This window comes from Otolemur garnettii, unplaced genomic scaffold, assembly GCF_000181295.1.
Source record: "Otolemur garnettii isolate 467f Iridium unplaced genomic scaffold, OtoGar3 scaffold00014, whole genome shotgun sequence".
Lineage (NCBI taxonomy): Eukaryota > Metazoa > Chordata > Mammalia > Primates > Galagidae > Otolemur > Otolemur garnettii.
This window is the reverse complement of record NW_003852409.1, coordinates 2422107-2436899: the sequence shown is the minus strand read 5'-3', so window position 1 is coordinate 2436899 and position 14793 is coordinate 2422107. Positions and strand designations below refer to the sequence as shown.

The following is a 14793-nucleotide window of genomic DNA, read 5'->3' as shown; positions in this document are numbered from 1 at the left end:
CAGAGACTGCTTTTCCTACATGACTAAGTCAACACAGCCTAAGGCAACAGGGTCAGACAGAACTTCTGTGTGGCTCCTTTTTCTCCCAGAAAGATTCCCCCCATGCCATGTTTCTTCCTGCAGATGTTCCCTATTGTGATTTGATACCAGTGATGTTCAAAGTGACCACATTAAGGGGTAAAGCCCCAGGGAAGCAGGAGAAAAATGAAAATAAAGAAAGAAAGCCACACACAGGTACTATTTACTGGATAATAAACAGAACTGTGTTCACACCCTGTCGTGGGCATGAGTAACCCCGGTAATGCACTTCGAGAGGCCCTGTCGGGAAACCCTGCCAAGTGTCTCATTCCCCCTCCTGGCTTCTATTCTTATCTGCCTGCTCCTTTTCAGGCTTTGGTTAGGGCTTTCCATTCTTTCCATGCTTTGTTAAGTAACCTTCTTTTAGCCTGGATCACCGTTGGTCTGGGAGATGAGAGCGGTACAAAGCAGGATATAGTCCCAGGTTTGCCCTGAGACTGTGAATTGGGAGAGGCAAGACCACATTCACTGGTCTGTCTTTTTGGCCTGTTTTCCTTTTGTGCCCTCCCCAGTATGACTCATGAGCTTTGCCCTACAGCCTCTGTCACTCTGTGGGACCTGCCGACCAGGGCATGCATCCTTCCTTTCTTTAAAGAAGGAGTCTCATTTTAGTTTGGTTGAGGCATCAGCTAACAATTCAAACCCAGGTACATGAAACTTGATAACAAAGGTCAGTACACTAAAGGAGAGGGAGTTCCCGGCAAAAGAAAAACACAAGTTGCCAAGAGTTTCAAAATTCCAGGGCATGTACAGCATCTGAGCTGTGGGCCACATCCTCCAGCATTCAGGCTTGGAATGGTTTGTTGGGGTGGAGGTTCTGGGGACTAATTATTCTGAAAATGGCACCTTGGGGGAAAATTGTTCTTTACAGTCTCAGAGCTGTGGCTCTCAAAGTTTGCCCATTAGAATTACAGAATCTTAGGCCGGGCGCAGTGGCTCATGCCTGTAATCCCAGCACTCTGGGAGGCTGAGGCAGGTGGACTGCTTGAGTTCAGGAGTTTGAGATTAGCCTGAGCTACAGCGAAACCCCCATCTCTACTAAAAATAGAAAAATTAGCCTGGCGTTGTGGTGAGTGCCTGTAGTCTCAGCTATTTGGGAGGCTGAGGCAGGACTTTAGACCAAGAGTTCAAGGTTGCTATGAGCTACAGTGACACCTACCTACAGCGACAGCACTCTACCCAGAGAGACAGAGTGAGACAGTCTCAAAAGAAAAAAAAAGAATTATAGAATCTTGACACTCGGACCCCACATCTGACCCATGGCATTAGAATCTCTGGGAGTGGGGCCTGAGCATCAGTGTTTTTAAACTCCCCAGATGCTTCCAATATTCAGCCAAGTTTTGGAGCCTGTGATCTGGACCCTTACTATTCAAAGTGGTGGTCTGCAGTGCTGTAGCACACTGCGGAAATCTTAGAAATGTACATTCTTGAGTCTTACCATATACCTCCTGAATCAGACCATGCATCTTAACAAGATCACCGAGAGACATGTATGTGCTTTAAAATTTGATTTTTACCTTTCTTGAAAGATTGCACAGTTGGAAACCAATGGAAATGGGAACTAATTGGGAACAAATGGGCCAGAATTCTCTCTCCGAAAGAATCTGCTGGGGTTGTGTAGTAGCTGCCCCCTTTAAGAGGAACCTCCATGCTCCAGTTTGCCCCAGTTATACAACTGGCTAGGTTCATTAACTCCCATTACCTACCTAAACCTAGTTGAAATTGGAGAAGTTTTAAAAACTGTGGTAAAATACACATAAAATAAAACGTACCCTTAGTGACATGCAGCATACTCAATGTTGTGCAATCATCATCACTATTCAGTTCCAGAACATTTTCTTTTCTTTCTTTTTTTTTTAGAGACAGAGCCTCATTTTATCACCCTCCATAGAGTGCTGCGGCATCACAGCTCATAGCAACATCCAACTCCAGAGCTTAGGCGATTCTCTTGCCTCAGTCTCCCGAGTAGCTGGGACTACAGGCACCTGCCACAACGCCTGGCTATTTTTTTTGTTGTTGTTGCAGTTTGGCTAGGGCTGGATTGGAACCCGCCACCCTCAGTATATGGGGCCAGTGCCCTACCCACTGAGCCACAGGCTCTGCTCTTCCAGAACATTTTCATCAGCCCAAAGGAAACCCCCTATCTATTAAGCAGCCACTACCCATTTCCCCCTCCTTTCAGCCCCTGGGACCCACTAATCTTAAAAGCTTCTGGGTTTCCTTATTTTGAATGTTGCATATAAGTGTAATTATACAAAACATGGCCTTTCATGCCTGGCTTCTTTCACTTGCATAAGGTTTTCAAGGTTCATTCATGTCGTGGCATGTATCAGCAGTTCATTCTTTTTTATGGCTGACTAATATTCCTTTGTACGATTATACTCTATTTTGTTTATCCATTCATCAGTTGATGGACATTTGGGTTGTTTCCAGCTTCTGGTTATTATGAATAGTGCTGCTGTGAACATTTGTGTGCAAGTTTTGTTTGAACACTTGTTTGCAATTCTTTGGGGAGTATACCCATGAGTGGAATTGCTGACTCATATGATAATCCTATGTTTAACTTTTTGTGGGAAAGTCAAGCTGTTTTCCAGCTTGCAGTTATTTTACATTCCCACAAACCATGTATGAGGGTCTCACTTTCTCCACATCCTCACCAACACTTGTTATTTTCCATTTTTTCTTTGTACATTCTAGCCATCCCATGGGTGTAAGGTTGTATCTCACTGTGCCTTTGATTCGCATTTCCTTAATGACTAATGATGAGTATCTTTTCATGTGTTTATTGGCCATCTACATATCTTTATCTTCTTTGGAAAAATGTCTATTTAAGCCCTTTGCTCATTTTGAAATTACGTTGTTTTTTTGTTGTTGAATTGGAAATGTTCATTATATCTTATGGATACTCGATTCAGCAGATATCTGATTGGAAAATATTTTCTCCTATTCTGTGGCTCTTTTCACTATCTTGATAGTATTCTTTGATACATAAACTTTTTAATTTTAATGAAGCCAAGTTTGTTTATTTTTTTCCTTTTGTTGTTTGTGCTTTTGGTGTCATGGAATCTGAGATATTTCACCTGGACAAGATCAATGGATAGGGAGAGAGACCAGATAGGGAAGGAGGTGTGATGGCATGATGTTTCTATCTCCAGTTCACCAGAAGATGACAATTATGTATGAGGACAATTAAGTTCAAGAACCCATTTCTGGGCTTAGTGCCTGTGGCTCAAGTGGCTAAGGTGCCAGCCACATACACCTAAGGTGGCAGGTTTGAATTCAGCCCGGGCCTGCCAAACAACAATGATGGCTGCAACCAAAAAATAGCCAGGCGTTGTGGCGGGAGCCTGTGGTCCCAACTACTTGGGAGGAGTTGAGCCCAGGAGTTGGAGGTTGCTGTGAGCTGTGATGCCACAGCACTCTATCCAGGGAAATAGCTTGAAGCCATGTCTCAAACAAACAAACAAACAAACAAAAAGAACCCATCTCTGGAAAAAAGTGTGACATACCTTGTTGCTGAATATCACTACAGTCACCTTCAAAGTACTATGTTTAGGAAGCTATGCAGTGATCCCAGTGCCTAGTCTACCGTTCAAGGCAATTTTGGAACTCTTTTCCTGGAATGTCAGTGTGCGTATGTGGGCAACTCTGTAATGTTTTATAACCTTGGTATATCAGTGTCTTAGAGCTATGTGGATGTTGATGTGCAGTGGTATCTTGCTGAGTGATGTTTATTATTGTTGTGTGTTTTGTGTGCTATAAAATGACAGCTCTGATGGTCATTTCCAGAAAAAGAATTCCAAAGTATCTTTGAAGGGTAGACTAGTTGCTGGTGTTGGTGCGCAGTTTCCCAAGGAGTACTTCAAAGATCACCATAATAATATTCAGTAATGAAGTATGTAGCACTTTTTCTAGGATGAGTTTGCAAACTTGTTAGACCTCGTATATACGTTATACAAGGTTTGGAAAATTATACACATATGACCAACTGATTAAAACCACCGGATTGTGATTCTCACACTTTAACCATGAACTGTTAGTGGGAAACTTCAGTGTGTCAGGTTGGACTTTCTAAAAACTAGTTCTAAATGGTATATGTAGTAATTAGAACTTAAGGTTTTCTGGTTTACTTATGTTTTATTTGTAATAAAGAAAAAGAATACATTTTGTGAAAAGCACGTGATATTTCTTTTGTTCCACTTGCTACACTTTTGGGAAGTCAGGATCTTTGGCCCAAATCCCAACCCACACAGTCTACCTGGCAGCAGCTCATCCATACTGAGGGACTATTCCACGGCAAAGATAGCCAACTTCTCACATACCAGCCTTGGACCATGTGGACCAGCCTTGGGTTGCATTTAGCTGAGATCACACAGCAAGGAAGTCACAGTTTAAACCCAGGTCTTCTCATTTCAAATCGAGGCCATGCATCCAGAGCAAAAGCAGATCAATTATCTGTTGGCCTGTGTGACTGGCACTACTACTATCTGATGCTATCATTTTTTGAAGCTTTTTATGTGCCAAGTATTGTGCTGGCACATCTAAAATCCTCCCACAGACCCAGGAAGTGGTTCCATAATTATTCTCATTTTACCACTGAAGAAACTGAACTCAAGTTAAATAACTTGCTCAAGGTCACACAGATTGTGTCAGAAGTGGAACTTAACCTGCGGCTGACTCCAAACCCCATGTTCTGAATCCCCAAGCGAAACCTTTCAAAGACCAGGTCCTGAAAACTGACCTCAGCATCGACGCTTCTCCTGAGTTAAAAGTGAGCAGAAAGGCAGGCAGGTGTCACTGGGCTTCGCGCATGCTCAGACCCCGCCCCCTCCGCCTCCCGCCCGTTTAACTGCGCAGGCGTGCTCATTCCCTGAGGCCACCTGGCGGAGGGAGAGCGGAGACCTTGCTGACAACACTACTGGGTCCAGGGTTCGCTTCAGCGCGCATGCTCGTGCGCAAGGCCGGGGCGGAGGTCCTTTAAAGGGTCGGCGATGGCGGCGGCCGAGGGCTTTTCGCTGGAGCCAGCGGCTTCAGGACAGTCCGCGGAGCTCCCTGCCTTTGTGCGCGCGAGCATCGAGCGGAAGCGGCAGCGGGCGCTGATGCTGCGCCAGGCCCGGCTGGCTGCCCGGCCCTACCCGGCGACGGCGGCTGCGGCTCCTGGAGGTTTGGGCCCTGGCGGCGCCTGCCCCTTCCCTCTCTGGGTCTGTCTGGTCCCCAGACGGTCTCGCGCAGGCTGAGTCCCGGGTCCGTGGAGGGAATCCGCCCGGCAGGCCTTGTCGGAGCGGCCTGTCCACGACCGTGGAGATGTTCTGCGGTGGGACCCAGGCCTCCCGACTCCCAGCCCGGCCTTTTCTCACTGCGTCTTGGCCGCCCGGGGCCGGGCTTTCGCTGGAGATGGCAGCCGCCCGCGCCGGGAAGAGCCAGCCTGTGCGTGTCAGCGCCGCAGCGCTCCCAGAAAGAGGAGTTAGGCTAGTTCTGGGTTCTGGTTTATGTATCTAGGACTAGTTGACGAAAGGGGCAGGTTTTGTTGTTTAAGGGCGAGCTTACCAGAGTGGGGCTACCAAAGTAGAACGGATTACCTTTAGATCTAGTGAGCTTCCTATCGCTAGAAATACTCAAATCGAGATGGGAGGAATCTTTACTGGCATGGAAAAGAGGACATTGAAATATAAGATGAAGGGACTGATAGTAAACCTTTAAGATTCCTTCTAATCCACAGATCCCATGAGTCTATTCTTGAATGTGTGACCTGCTGTGATTTCTTAGCAAAAAATAGATGCCCAAAGCATACTTATTAAAGCAATTTAAAGGCTGATCTCTCATTGCAAATTGTTCTTTTTATAGAAAAATTCATTACTGGGGTCGAGTAGTAAGAATCTTTCCCAGGGTGTCTAAAATACATTATTAGTTTGGGTGGCAGGCAGTTCTTCCAGACTGCCTCTGTAATATGAAGTGCTTTTGTTCCTACAGCTCTATGCTATGCCTTACACTCATACGTTGAGAAAGTGTAGAGCTACATTATCTACTATCCCTTTTTATCAGCCAAAAGTAGGAATAGTGAGAAAAGAAGCCTGCGGCTGGCGGCATGTCTTGATATTCGTACTGATAACTGCAAATTCCAGCCACTTTTGATGGTTCTGAGCTCATCCTTTCTGCTGTATAGTGGGTTTCTTTTATTCTCTTCTCAACTTGAGGCATTCTAGAGGCAGAACAAAAAATTGTTCACTTGCACTGATGAATTCATATTTGTGATTCCATAAATGTTTCGACATGTGTACTACACGGCTGTGGAACATAAAGTGAAAAAACAGCAAAAATTGGAATTAAAATTTTGATCATGGAAAGGAAGGTAGATGGATATTCTCTTGATTTCTTAAGTAGTTACCCCAGACTGAACTGTGTTGTAACATTGGATACAGTCCACCGTGTTTTAAGACTTCTACATGTATAAGTGCTGGGATTTTTAGCTCTCCAGTACTATTATTTCAATGGGCTAGGCACTTTCCATTTTCTCTGTAGTATGACATTATGCTGTAAAAAAGAGTGAAAAAGATGGGAGCGGCACTTGTGGCTCAAGGAGTAGGGCTCCAGCCCCATATACCAGGGGTGGCAGGTTTGGCTCCGGCCAAAACTGCAAAAAAAAAAAAAAGACTGAAAAAGACTTACTTAGAATGTGGTGCTAAGAGTGATGCCGAAGTCCTGGGGAAGCAGCAAGGCATAGCAGCAGAGAGAAATTGACTTTGTTTGGGGTATGAACTAGCACTGTTCAGGATTCAGATCAAAGTATGGCCCTGAATGCTCCATTTCCCCTCTTCTCATTGTGCTCATTTGCTACACTGCTCTTACATTCATTTGCTATGCTACCATTTCTTGAAATCAAAATCATATGTTCTGGTATATTCACCCATCTCTGTCCATCCGATAGATACCCGTGGAATGCTTACTATTGTCAGAATTACAGAGATAAAGGCACTGGGTCTAATGGAGGGATGCAGGGAGAAAAACAGGCAGTATAGTACAGTGTGAGAATTGCCATTAACAGTGGAAACAGGCTGATTATAATGGAATCTTTTCACTTAATAGAGGAAGAAATTGAAGCCAGAGAATGAAAATGACTTAAGGAGAATAATGCATATTAAATTTGTCATTTACAATATTGAGGTATAGCATGCATTACTATTTAAAATGTAGTCTTCTGAATTATGTGGAAATGCTCACATAGATACCATCATGATCAAGATACAGACCCTTTGAGAACCTTGGAAGTTTTCCTATTGTTTTTTCTTGGTCAATATGCACACTCCACTCTCAGAAGTAGCTGCTAATCTGAACATTTGATTAGTGTTATCTGTTTTTGAACTTGATATAAATGGCTTTTTGCTCAACATAGTATTGGAGAGGTTCATGCATTTTGTTGCATGTATTGGTAGTTTGTTCATTTGTGTGTTGGATACTTTGTATTATCCTACAATTTTTCCATTTTCCTTTTGGTAGATATTTGGGTTGTTTTCAGTTTGGGGCTATTATAAATAAAATCTCTGAGAATTCTTGTACATGTGTTTTCATGGACGTACACATTTATTTCTGTTGTGTATAAGATAAGGCATGACAATTAAGTTCTCAAACTCATCCTAGAAAAAGTGCTGTATACTTCATTGCTGAATATTGCTATGGTCACCTTTGAAGTACTCTGACTCCAGTGCCTAGTCCACCCTTCAAAGCAATTTTGGAACTGTTTTTTCTCGAATGACCATCAAAATTGTCCTCATGCAAGGAGCTCATAAATAAAAAAAAGCAAAGGAGAGTTGAAGTTTGCCAAGACCTTTTGGAGAGGCAAGATGATGTCTTGGGCTGTGTTATCACTGGTGATGACACATGGGTGTAACAGTATGACCTGGAAACAAAGCGTCAAAGTACACAATGGAATTTGGCCAATTCTCCATGACTAAAAAAGTTCCATTGGTCCAAATCAAGACTCAAAATGATGTCGCTAAAATTTTTTGATATCATTCATTGTGAATTTGTACCAGCTGGACAGTTAGCAAACTTGACTGTTTGGAAGTGCTAAAAAGACTGAAGACAATCTGAATTTTTTGTTAACAACTCATGGCTCTTGCATCATGACAGCGTATCAGCTTACATGGCACTGTTTGTGAGGGAGTTTTTAGCCAATAAACAAATAACTGTATTTGCACACCCTCCCTACTCACCTGATCGGGTCCCCAGTGACTTTTTTTCTTTATCAGAAGATAAAGGAAATGTTGAGAGGAAGATACCCATTTTGATGACATTCAGGACATCAAGGGTAATACAACAGCTCTGATGGCCATTCCGGAAAAACAATTCCAAAATTTCCTTGCAGGGTGGCCTAGGCACTGGTATTAGTGCATAGCTTCTCAAGGGGAGGACATGGAAGGTGACCTTAGTGATATTCAGCAGTGAGGTATGTAGCACTTTTTTTAGGATGAGTTCACGAACTTGTCTAACCTTGTATACTTAGAGATGGACCTGCTGGGTCATAGAAGGAGTGTATGTTAAGCTTTAGTAGATATTGCAAAATTGTGATTTTATTAATCATCTCATCAAGAATATATGAGAGTTATAGTTATTCTACATCTTCACCTTGTGGTATTGTCAGTCTTTTTCATTTAGATCAGTGGTTCTCAACCTTCCTAATGCCACAACCATTTAATACAGTTCCTGTGGGTCGCGAACCACAGGTTGAGAACCACTGATTTAGATATTCTTGTGAGAGTATAGTGATATTTTATTATGGTTTTAATTTGCATTTTGCCAATGATTAATGGTGATGAGAATCTTTTTGTGTGTTTATTGGCCATTTGGACAGCCTATTATTTTATTTTATTTATTTTTTTAGAGACAGAGTCTCACTTTGTTGCCCTTGGTAGAGTGCTGTGGCATCACAGCTCACAGCTCTTGGGCTTAGGTGATTCTCTTGCCTCAGCCTCCCGAGTAGCTGGGAATACAGGCACCCACCACAACGCCTGACTATTTTGTTGCAGTTGGCCTGGGCGGGTTTAAACCTGCCACCCTGGGTATATGGGGCAGGTGCCCTACTCACTGAGCCATGGGCACTGCCAATTAGTTCTTTTTTTAGGTTGGTTTATTTATCTTTTACTGATTTATAGGATTTTATTGTTAATATATATTCAGGGTATGGGCCAGCTGTGGTGCCTCACTCCTGTAATTCTAGCACTCTGGGAGGCTGAGGTGGGTGGATTGCTTGACCTCATGGGTTTGAGACCAGCCTGAGCAAGAGTGAGACCTTGTGTCTACTAAAAATAGAAAAATTAGCGGGACATTGTGGAGGGCACCTGAAGTCCCAGCTATTTGGGAGGCTGAGGCAGGAGGCTCACTGGAGTTTGAGATTGCTGTGAGTTATGACACCGTGACACTCTACCAGGGCAACAGAGAGAGACCCAGAGTGTGAGTCCTTTGTCAGATATACATAAGTTAGTACCTCCTTATTTGCAGTTTCACTCTTTGTGGTTTCACTTATCTGTGGTCAACCATGGCTCAAAATATTAAATGGAAAATTTTAGAAACAAGCAATTCATCAGTCTTAAATTGAGCGCTGTTCTGAAATCTCAAGCTGTCTTGCTCCATTCTCACTCTGGATGTGAATCATCTTCTTGTCCAGCATATATCCCATCTTGGTCATCAGATTGAAAAGCCATAATAGATACAGTGTTCTATGCTGTATCATGACAGCGTACCAGCTCACATGGCACTGTTTGTGAGGGAGTTTTTAGCCAGTAAAACAAAAATAAAAGAAAAAATTGTCCTTTGAGGAATGTCCATACCCTTTTCCACAGCGGTTGTACAAGTTTACATTCCCTCTAACAGTATATAAGCATCCCTTTCACCACAGCCATGCCAAGACATGGCACTGTTTGTGAGGGAGTTTTAGTCTGTGCTGGCAGACTTGAGGCATCCACTGGGAGTCACTGGATACCCCCTGCAGATAAGGGGAGGCTGCCATATTGCAAATGTCTTCCCATAGTTTGTGTTCTGTTCTCATAATGGTGTATGGATGAATAGAACTTCCTAATTTAATTGAGTCCAGTTTAGCACTTTTTTTCTCTTGTGTCCTATTTGAGAAACTTGGGGCTACTCCAAGTTCGTGAAATTATTTTTCTATGTGTTCTTCTAGAAGTTTTTATTGTTTTACTTTTTACATTCAAGATAGTGCTTTTTTTTAAATTTCAAAATATTTAGGGAGTACAAGTATTTTTCTTTTTTTATTATCTTTTTTATTAAATCATAAACACATAGATCATGTGTACATTGATGCTTTAGTGTTTTTCATTATATGGATAAATTGTATCATGCTAAAATCAGGGCTTTCAGTATACTCATCACCAGAATAGTGTACATCGTACTTGATATGTAGATTTTTATCCCTCACCCCCTTCCAAACTCCCCCCTTCTAAATTTCCAATGTTTGTTACAGTCTTAATAACCACATACATCTTTTGTTTAGCTTCCACTTACAAGTGAGAACATGTGGTGTCTGTTTTTCCATTCTGAGATATTTCACTTAGGATAGTGGTCTCTAATTCCATCCAAGTTGCTGCAGAAGACATTCTTTCATTTCCTTTTAATGGCTAAATAGTACTCCATCGAATGTATATACACACACATTTTCTTTATCCACTCATCAATTGATGGGCACTTTGGTTGATTGCCTATCTGTACAATTGTAAATTGTGCTGTGGTAGATGTTCCTGTGTAGATATCTTTTTGATCAATGACTTCTTTTCTTTTGGATAGATCTACCACGTATCTAGCCAGTAGTGGGATTATTGGATCAAATAGTAGGTCTGCATTTAGTCCTTTGAGGAATGTCCATACCACTTTCCACAGCGGTTGTACAAGTTTCCATTCCCACTAACAGTATATAAGCATCCCTTTTTACCACAGCCATGCCAATATTTGTAGTTTTTTGACTTTAAAGTCTGACAGGGGTAAGGTGGTATCTCATTGTGGTTTTGATTTGCATTTCCTTGATAATTAGGGATGTTGAGTAATTTTTCATAAGTTTGTTGGCTGTCTGTCTACCTTATTTTGAGAAAAGTCTGTTCATGTCTTTGGCTACTTTTTGATGGGGGTGATTTGTTTTTTCTTGCTGATTTGTTGGAGTTCATTGTAGATTCTGGATATTAGCCCTTAATAATCTAAACTATTAGATTTATAGTTTGCAATTCTTTTTTCTCATTCTTAGGTTGTCTGTTTATTCTGTTGATTATTTCCTTTGCTGTGTAGAAACTTTTTAGTCCCATTTGTTTTTGTTGTTGCTGTATTTGCTTTTGGGGTCTTGCTCATAAATTCTTTTCCTAGGCCAATGTGTAGAAAAATTGTGTTTTATTCTAGAATTTTTATGGTTTCAGGTCTTACATTTAAGTCCTTCATCTATCTTTAGTTAATCTTTATATATAGTGAGAGATAGGAACTCAAGTTGGTTTTTTTTTTTTTTTTAGGAGCTGTGCTAATCTTCTCTGTATCATTCCAATTTTAGTATATGTGCTGCTGAAGCGAGCACAGGAATTCAGTTTTATTCTTCTGCATGTGGCTATCCAGTTTTCCCAGCGCCATACATTGTTTAGGGCATCCTTTCTCTAGTGTGTGTTTCTGTCTGCTTTGTAAAAAATTAGTTGGTTGTAGCTATATGGTATTATTTGTGGTCTGTGTCAGGCAGTGAGCCATTTTAAGCATATGTGTGTGTATTATCTAAGATAGGGCCAAAGTTTATTTATTGAAAAGAAAATCTTTTCCCACCTGTATTATAGTGGATCCTTTGTCATAAATCACAGCATTATTTATTGAAAAAATTATCTTTCCTACTGAGTTAAATGGCCAAATATATGTAGGTGTATTTCAGAACTTGGTCTTCTGTTCCCCTGGCCTCTTTGTCTCTGTGCCAGTACCTCAGTGTCCTCATTACTGAAGCTTTGTAGTAAGTCTTTAAATCTGGTGTGTAAATCCTCCAATTTTGTTCTTTAAGTTTATCTTGGCTGGCTTAGGTTCTATTTACATATAAATATTAGAATCAGATTGTCAGGACCCCTTCACTCCACCCACATCCTACTGCTGGGATTTTAACTGGGATCACCTTGACTCTTTAGATAAATTTGAGGACAATTTATATTTTACAGTATTGAGGCTTGAAATCCATACATGGCATGTTTTTCCATTAATTATTAGGTAGCCTTTGATTTCTCTTAGTGTTTTCTGATTTTTGGTGTAGATATTTTACACATCTGTTTCTAGGTTTTTATTATTTCTTAATATTTTTCCTTTTTTATTTCAATAGATTTAGTGGGTATGAGTGGTTTTTGTCACTTGGGTGTATTGTATGGTGTGGTTATTTCTTCTTCTTTTTTTTTTTTTTGAGACAGTGTCTCACTTTGTTGCCCTCTGTAGAGTGCTGTAGCATCACAGCTTACAGCAACCTCCAGCTCTTGGGCTTAGGTGATTCTCTTGCCTCAGCCTCCCGAGTAGCTGGGACTACAGGTGCCCTCCACAATGCCTGGCTATTTGTTGTTGTTGTTGTTGCTGCTGCAGTTTGGCTGGGGCTGGGTTTGAACCTGTTAACCTTGGTATATTGGGCTAGCGCCCTACTCACTGAACCAAAGGCGCCACCCAGTGTAGTTATTTCCTAATTTTAACTGTAGATTCTTGTGGCTACTTTATGTAGATAATCACCTCCATCTGTAAAAAAGAGTGTTTTACTTTCAACTTTTATGCCTTTTTGGTTTTCTTGCTGTATTGTACTGGCTAGGATCTTCAGTATAATGTTAAATAGAGATGGTGATCATGGACATCCTTGCCTTGTTTGATATATAGACAGTCCCCAAGTTATGGACAGTTTCCTTCATGGCATATTCCATTCTGTTCTTATGAGCAGGCTCTCAAGGGTAGAATAGGATAATTTATAATTAAATAGCTAAGTTAATAATTTGAGAACTAGTTTCTTCCACTCATGTAAACAAACCTACATGATGTAAGTAAGTCTTTCGTTGGCAGTTGGGACAGCATCTTCACGCTAGCAGTCTCATTGTTTATGGAGTTGTTTACACAGCATCACTTTCATTTTAAACTTTTTTAAATTTCAGATTGATAGGAGGGTACAAAGGTTTAGGTTACTTTGTCTTCATTTTTAAGGTAAAGTTCAAGTTGTAGTGGAGCCCTTAAATTTTTTATTTGATTTTCTGAGTCTGTGTTTACCCTATGGCCATGTCTCCAAAGGTCCACTGCAAGCCTAGGTGAGCCTGCATTTAGGAGAAAGATGATTATAGTAGAAATGGAAGAGGAAGAAATTAAGTCTTTGGAGAAAAGCCACATAGTATCATTCATCGGGAAAGCATTAGGCTTCAGTGGCTTAACTGTTGGGACAATCATAGAGGGTGAAGTGAGAATAATGGAGTTTGTGAAAGGCAGTGGTTATTACTAAGTACATGCACCAGTTATTACTAGGCAGCATAGTGGATTAATAAGTGACATTAAAATGTCATTCCTGATCTGGTTAGAAGATCAAAATAAGCATAACATTCCAGTTAGCCTAGCATTTATGCAACATTAGGTGAGCACTAATCTTTAATAGTCTTTTTTGACGTTTCTCCTATCTCATATCTAAACTTTTTATGAGTTTGTTTTTATGTTCTGTTTGTTTGAATTAAAAGAGAGACCACAGTAGATTCTGTATCTTATTATTATAGTCCAGGAGTATTACGCTGTATTATTGTTCCCACCTAGAAGCCATTATAGTATTGTTATTGTCCTTATGACCATGTATGTGCTGTTCATCAGGGATCCAAGTTACTTACAAATCTGACCTAAAGATGTTCTCAGGGATGTAGCTCATCTACAACCTGGACCTGTATATTAAATTTAAAGAAATTTCCTGTTTATACACGAGGGAGCATGGGGGCTTACCAAGTGTGATTGTTGATTACTGTCCCTTGCTTTGCTTTTTGTAGGCATGACCAATGTAAAAGCAGCCCCAAAGATAATTGACACAGGAGGTGGTTTCATTTTGGAGGAGGAAGAAGAAGAACATAAAATTGGAGAAGTTGTTCATCAACCAGGTAAATAGTTTTCCAGGAAATAAGTATCTAGATTGGTTATTTTGTATAACATGCATAATCATTTGCAAGCTTATGCTAAATAATGGCACATTTTAGTCTTGATAGTATATTAAAAAAAAAAATCAAAGAAACAGCCGTACATCCAGAAATAATTATTTAACTTGTGGTTGGTGTATTCAGGGATTGAAGCTCAAAGTTGTTTTGTAATAGGCAGTGACAGCTACATACTGACTGGTAGAATAAATATTCAGAATTATCTTGATAGTCTGAAATGAGGGGCCAGAACCTACGAGATAAAATTTAGGCCGTTCTGTTACTTATGTTTGGAAAAACAAAGCAGTTTGCAAAGTATGACAGGGAGACCTGGCAGTTACGTCCATATCTCAGATTAATGGCTTGGTAAATTACTTATACATATCCTTACAATGAGGATAGTTTCACACTCTTTGAAAAACATAAAAACATTTTATTTGATCAGAAGTTTGACAACCAGGCTCTGCACCTGTAGCTCAGCGGCTAGGGTGCGAGCCACATATACTGGAGCTGGCAGGTTCAAATCCAGCCCCAGCCTGCCGAATAACAATAACTGCAATCAAAAAAAAAAAAA

At 40.9% G+C, this 14793-nt stretch overlaps 1 protein-coding gene and 1 non-coding gene across 3 annotated transcripts in view; one reads left to right on the top strand and one right to left on the bottom strand.

The window, feature by feature from the left end:
- Nucleotides 1-5012: 5012 nt before the first annotated feature.
- The window catches only part of XPA (XPA, DNA damage recognition and repair factor), a 34350-nt gene continuing 24569 nt past the window's right edge, over nt 5013-14793 (top strand). For both annotated transcript variants that reach the window (XM_023510524.1, XM_003785157.2), the window contains exons 1-2: nt 5013-5241; nt 14079-14186. In XM_023510524.1, the coding sequence (XP_023366292.1) occupies nt 5070-5241; nt 14079-14186 (280 nt within the window). In that variant the 5' untranslated portion in view covers nt 5013-5069. The remainder of the gene's footprint in view (nt 5242-14078; nt 14187-14793) is intronic.
- Nucleotides 11535-11641, bottom strand: LOC111723705. Its single transcript, XR_002772197.1, has one exon. It is a non-coding gene; the product is annotated as a U6 spliceosomal RNA (small nuclear RNA).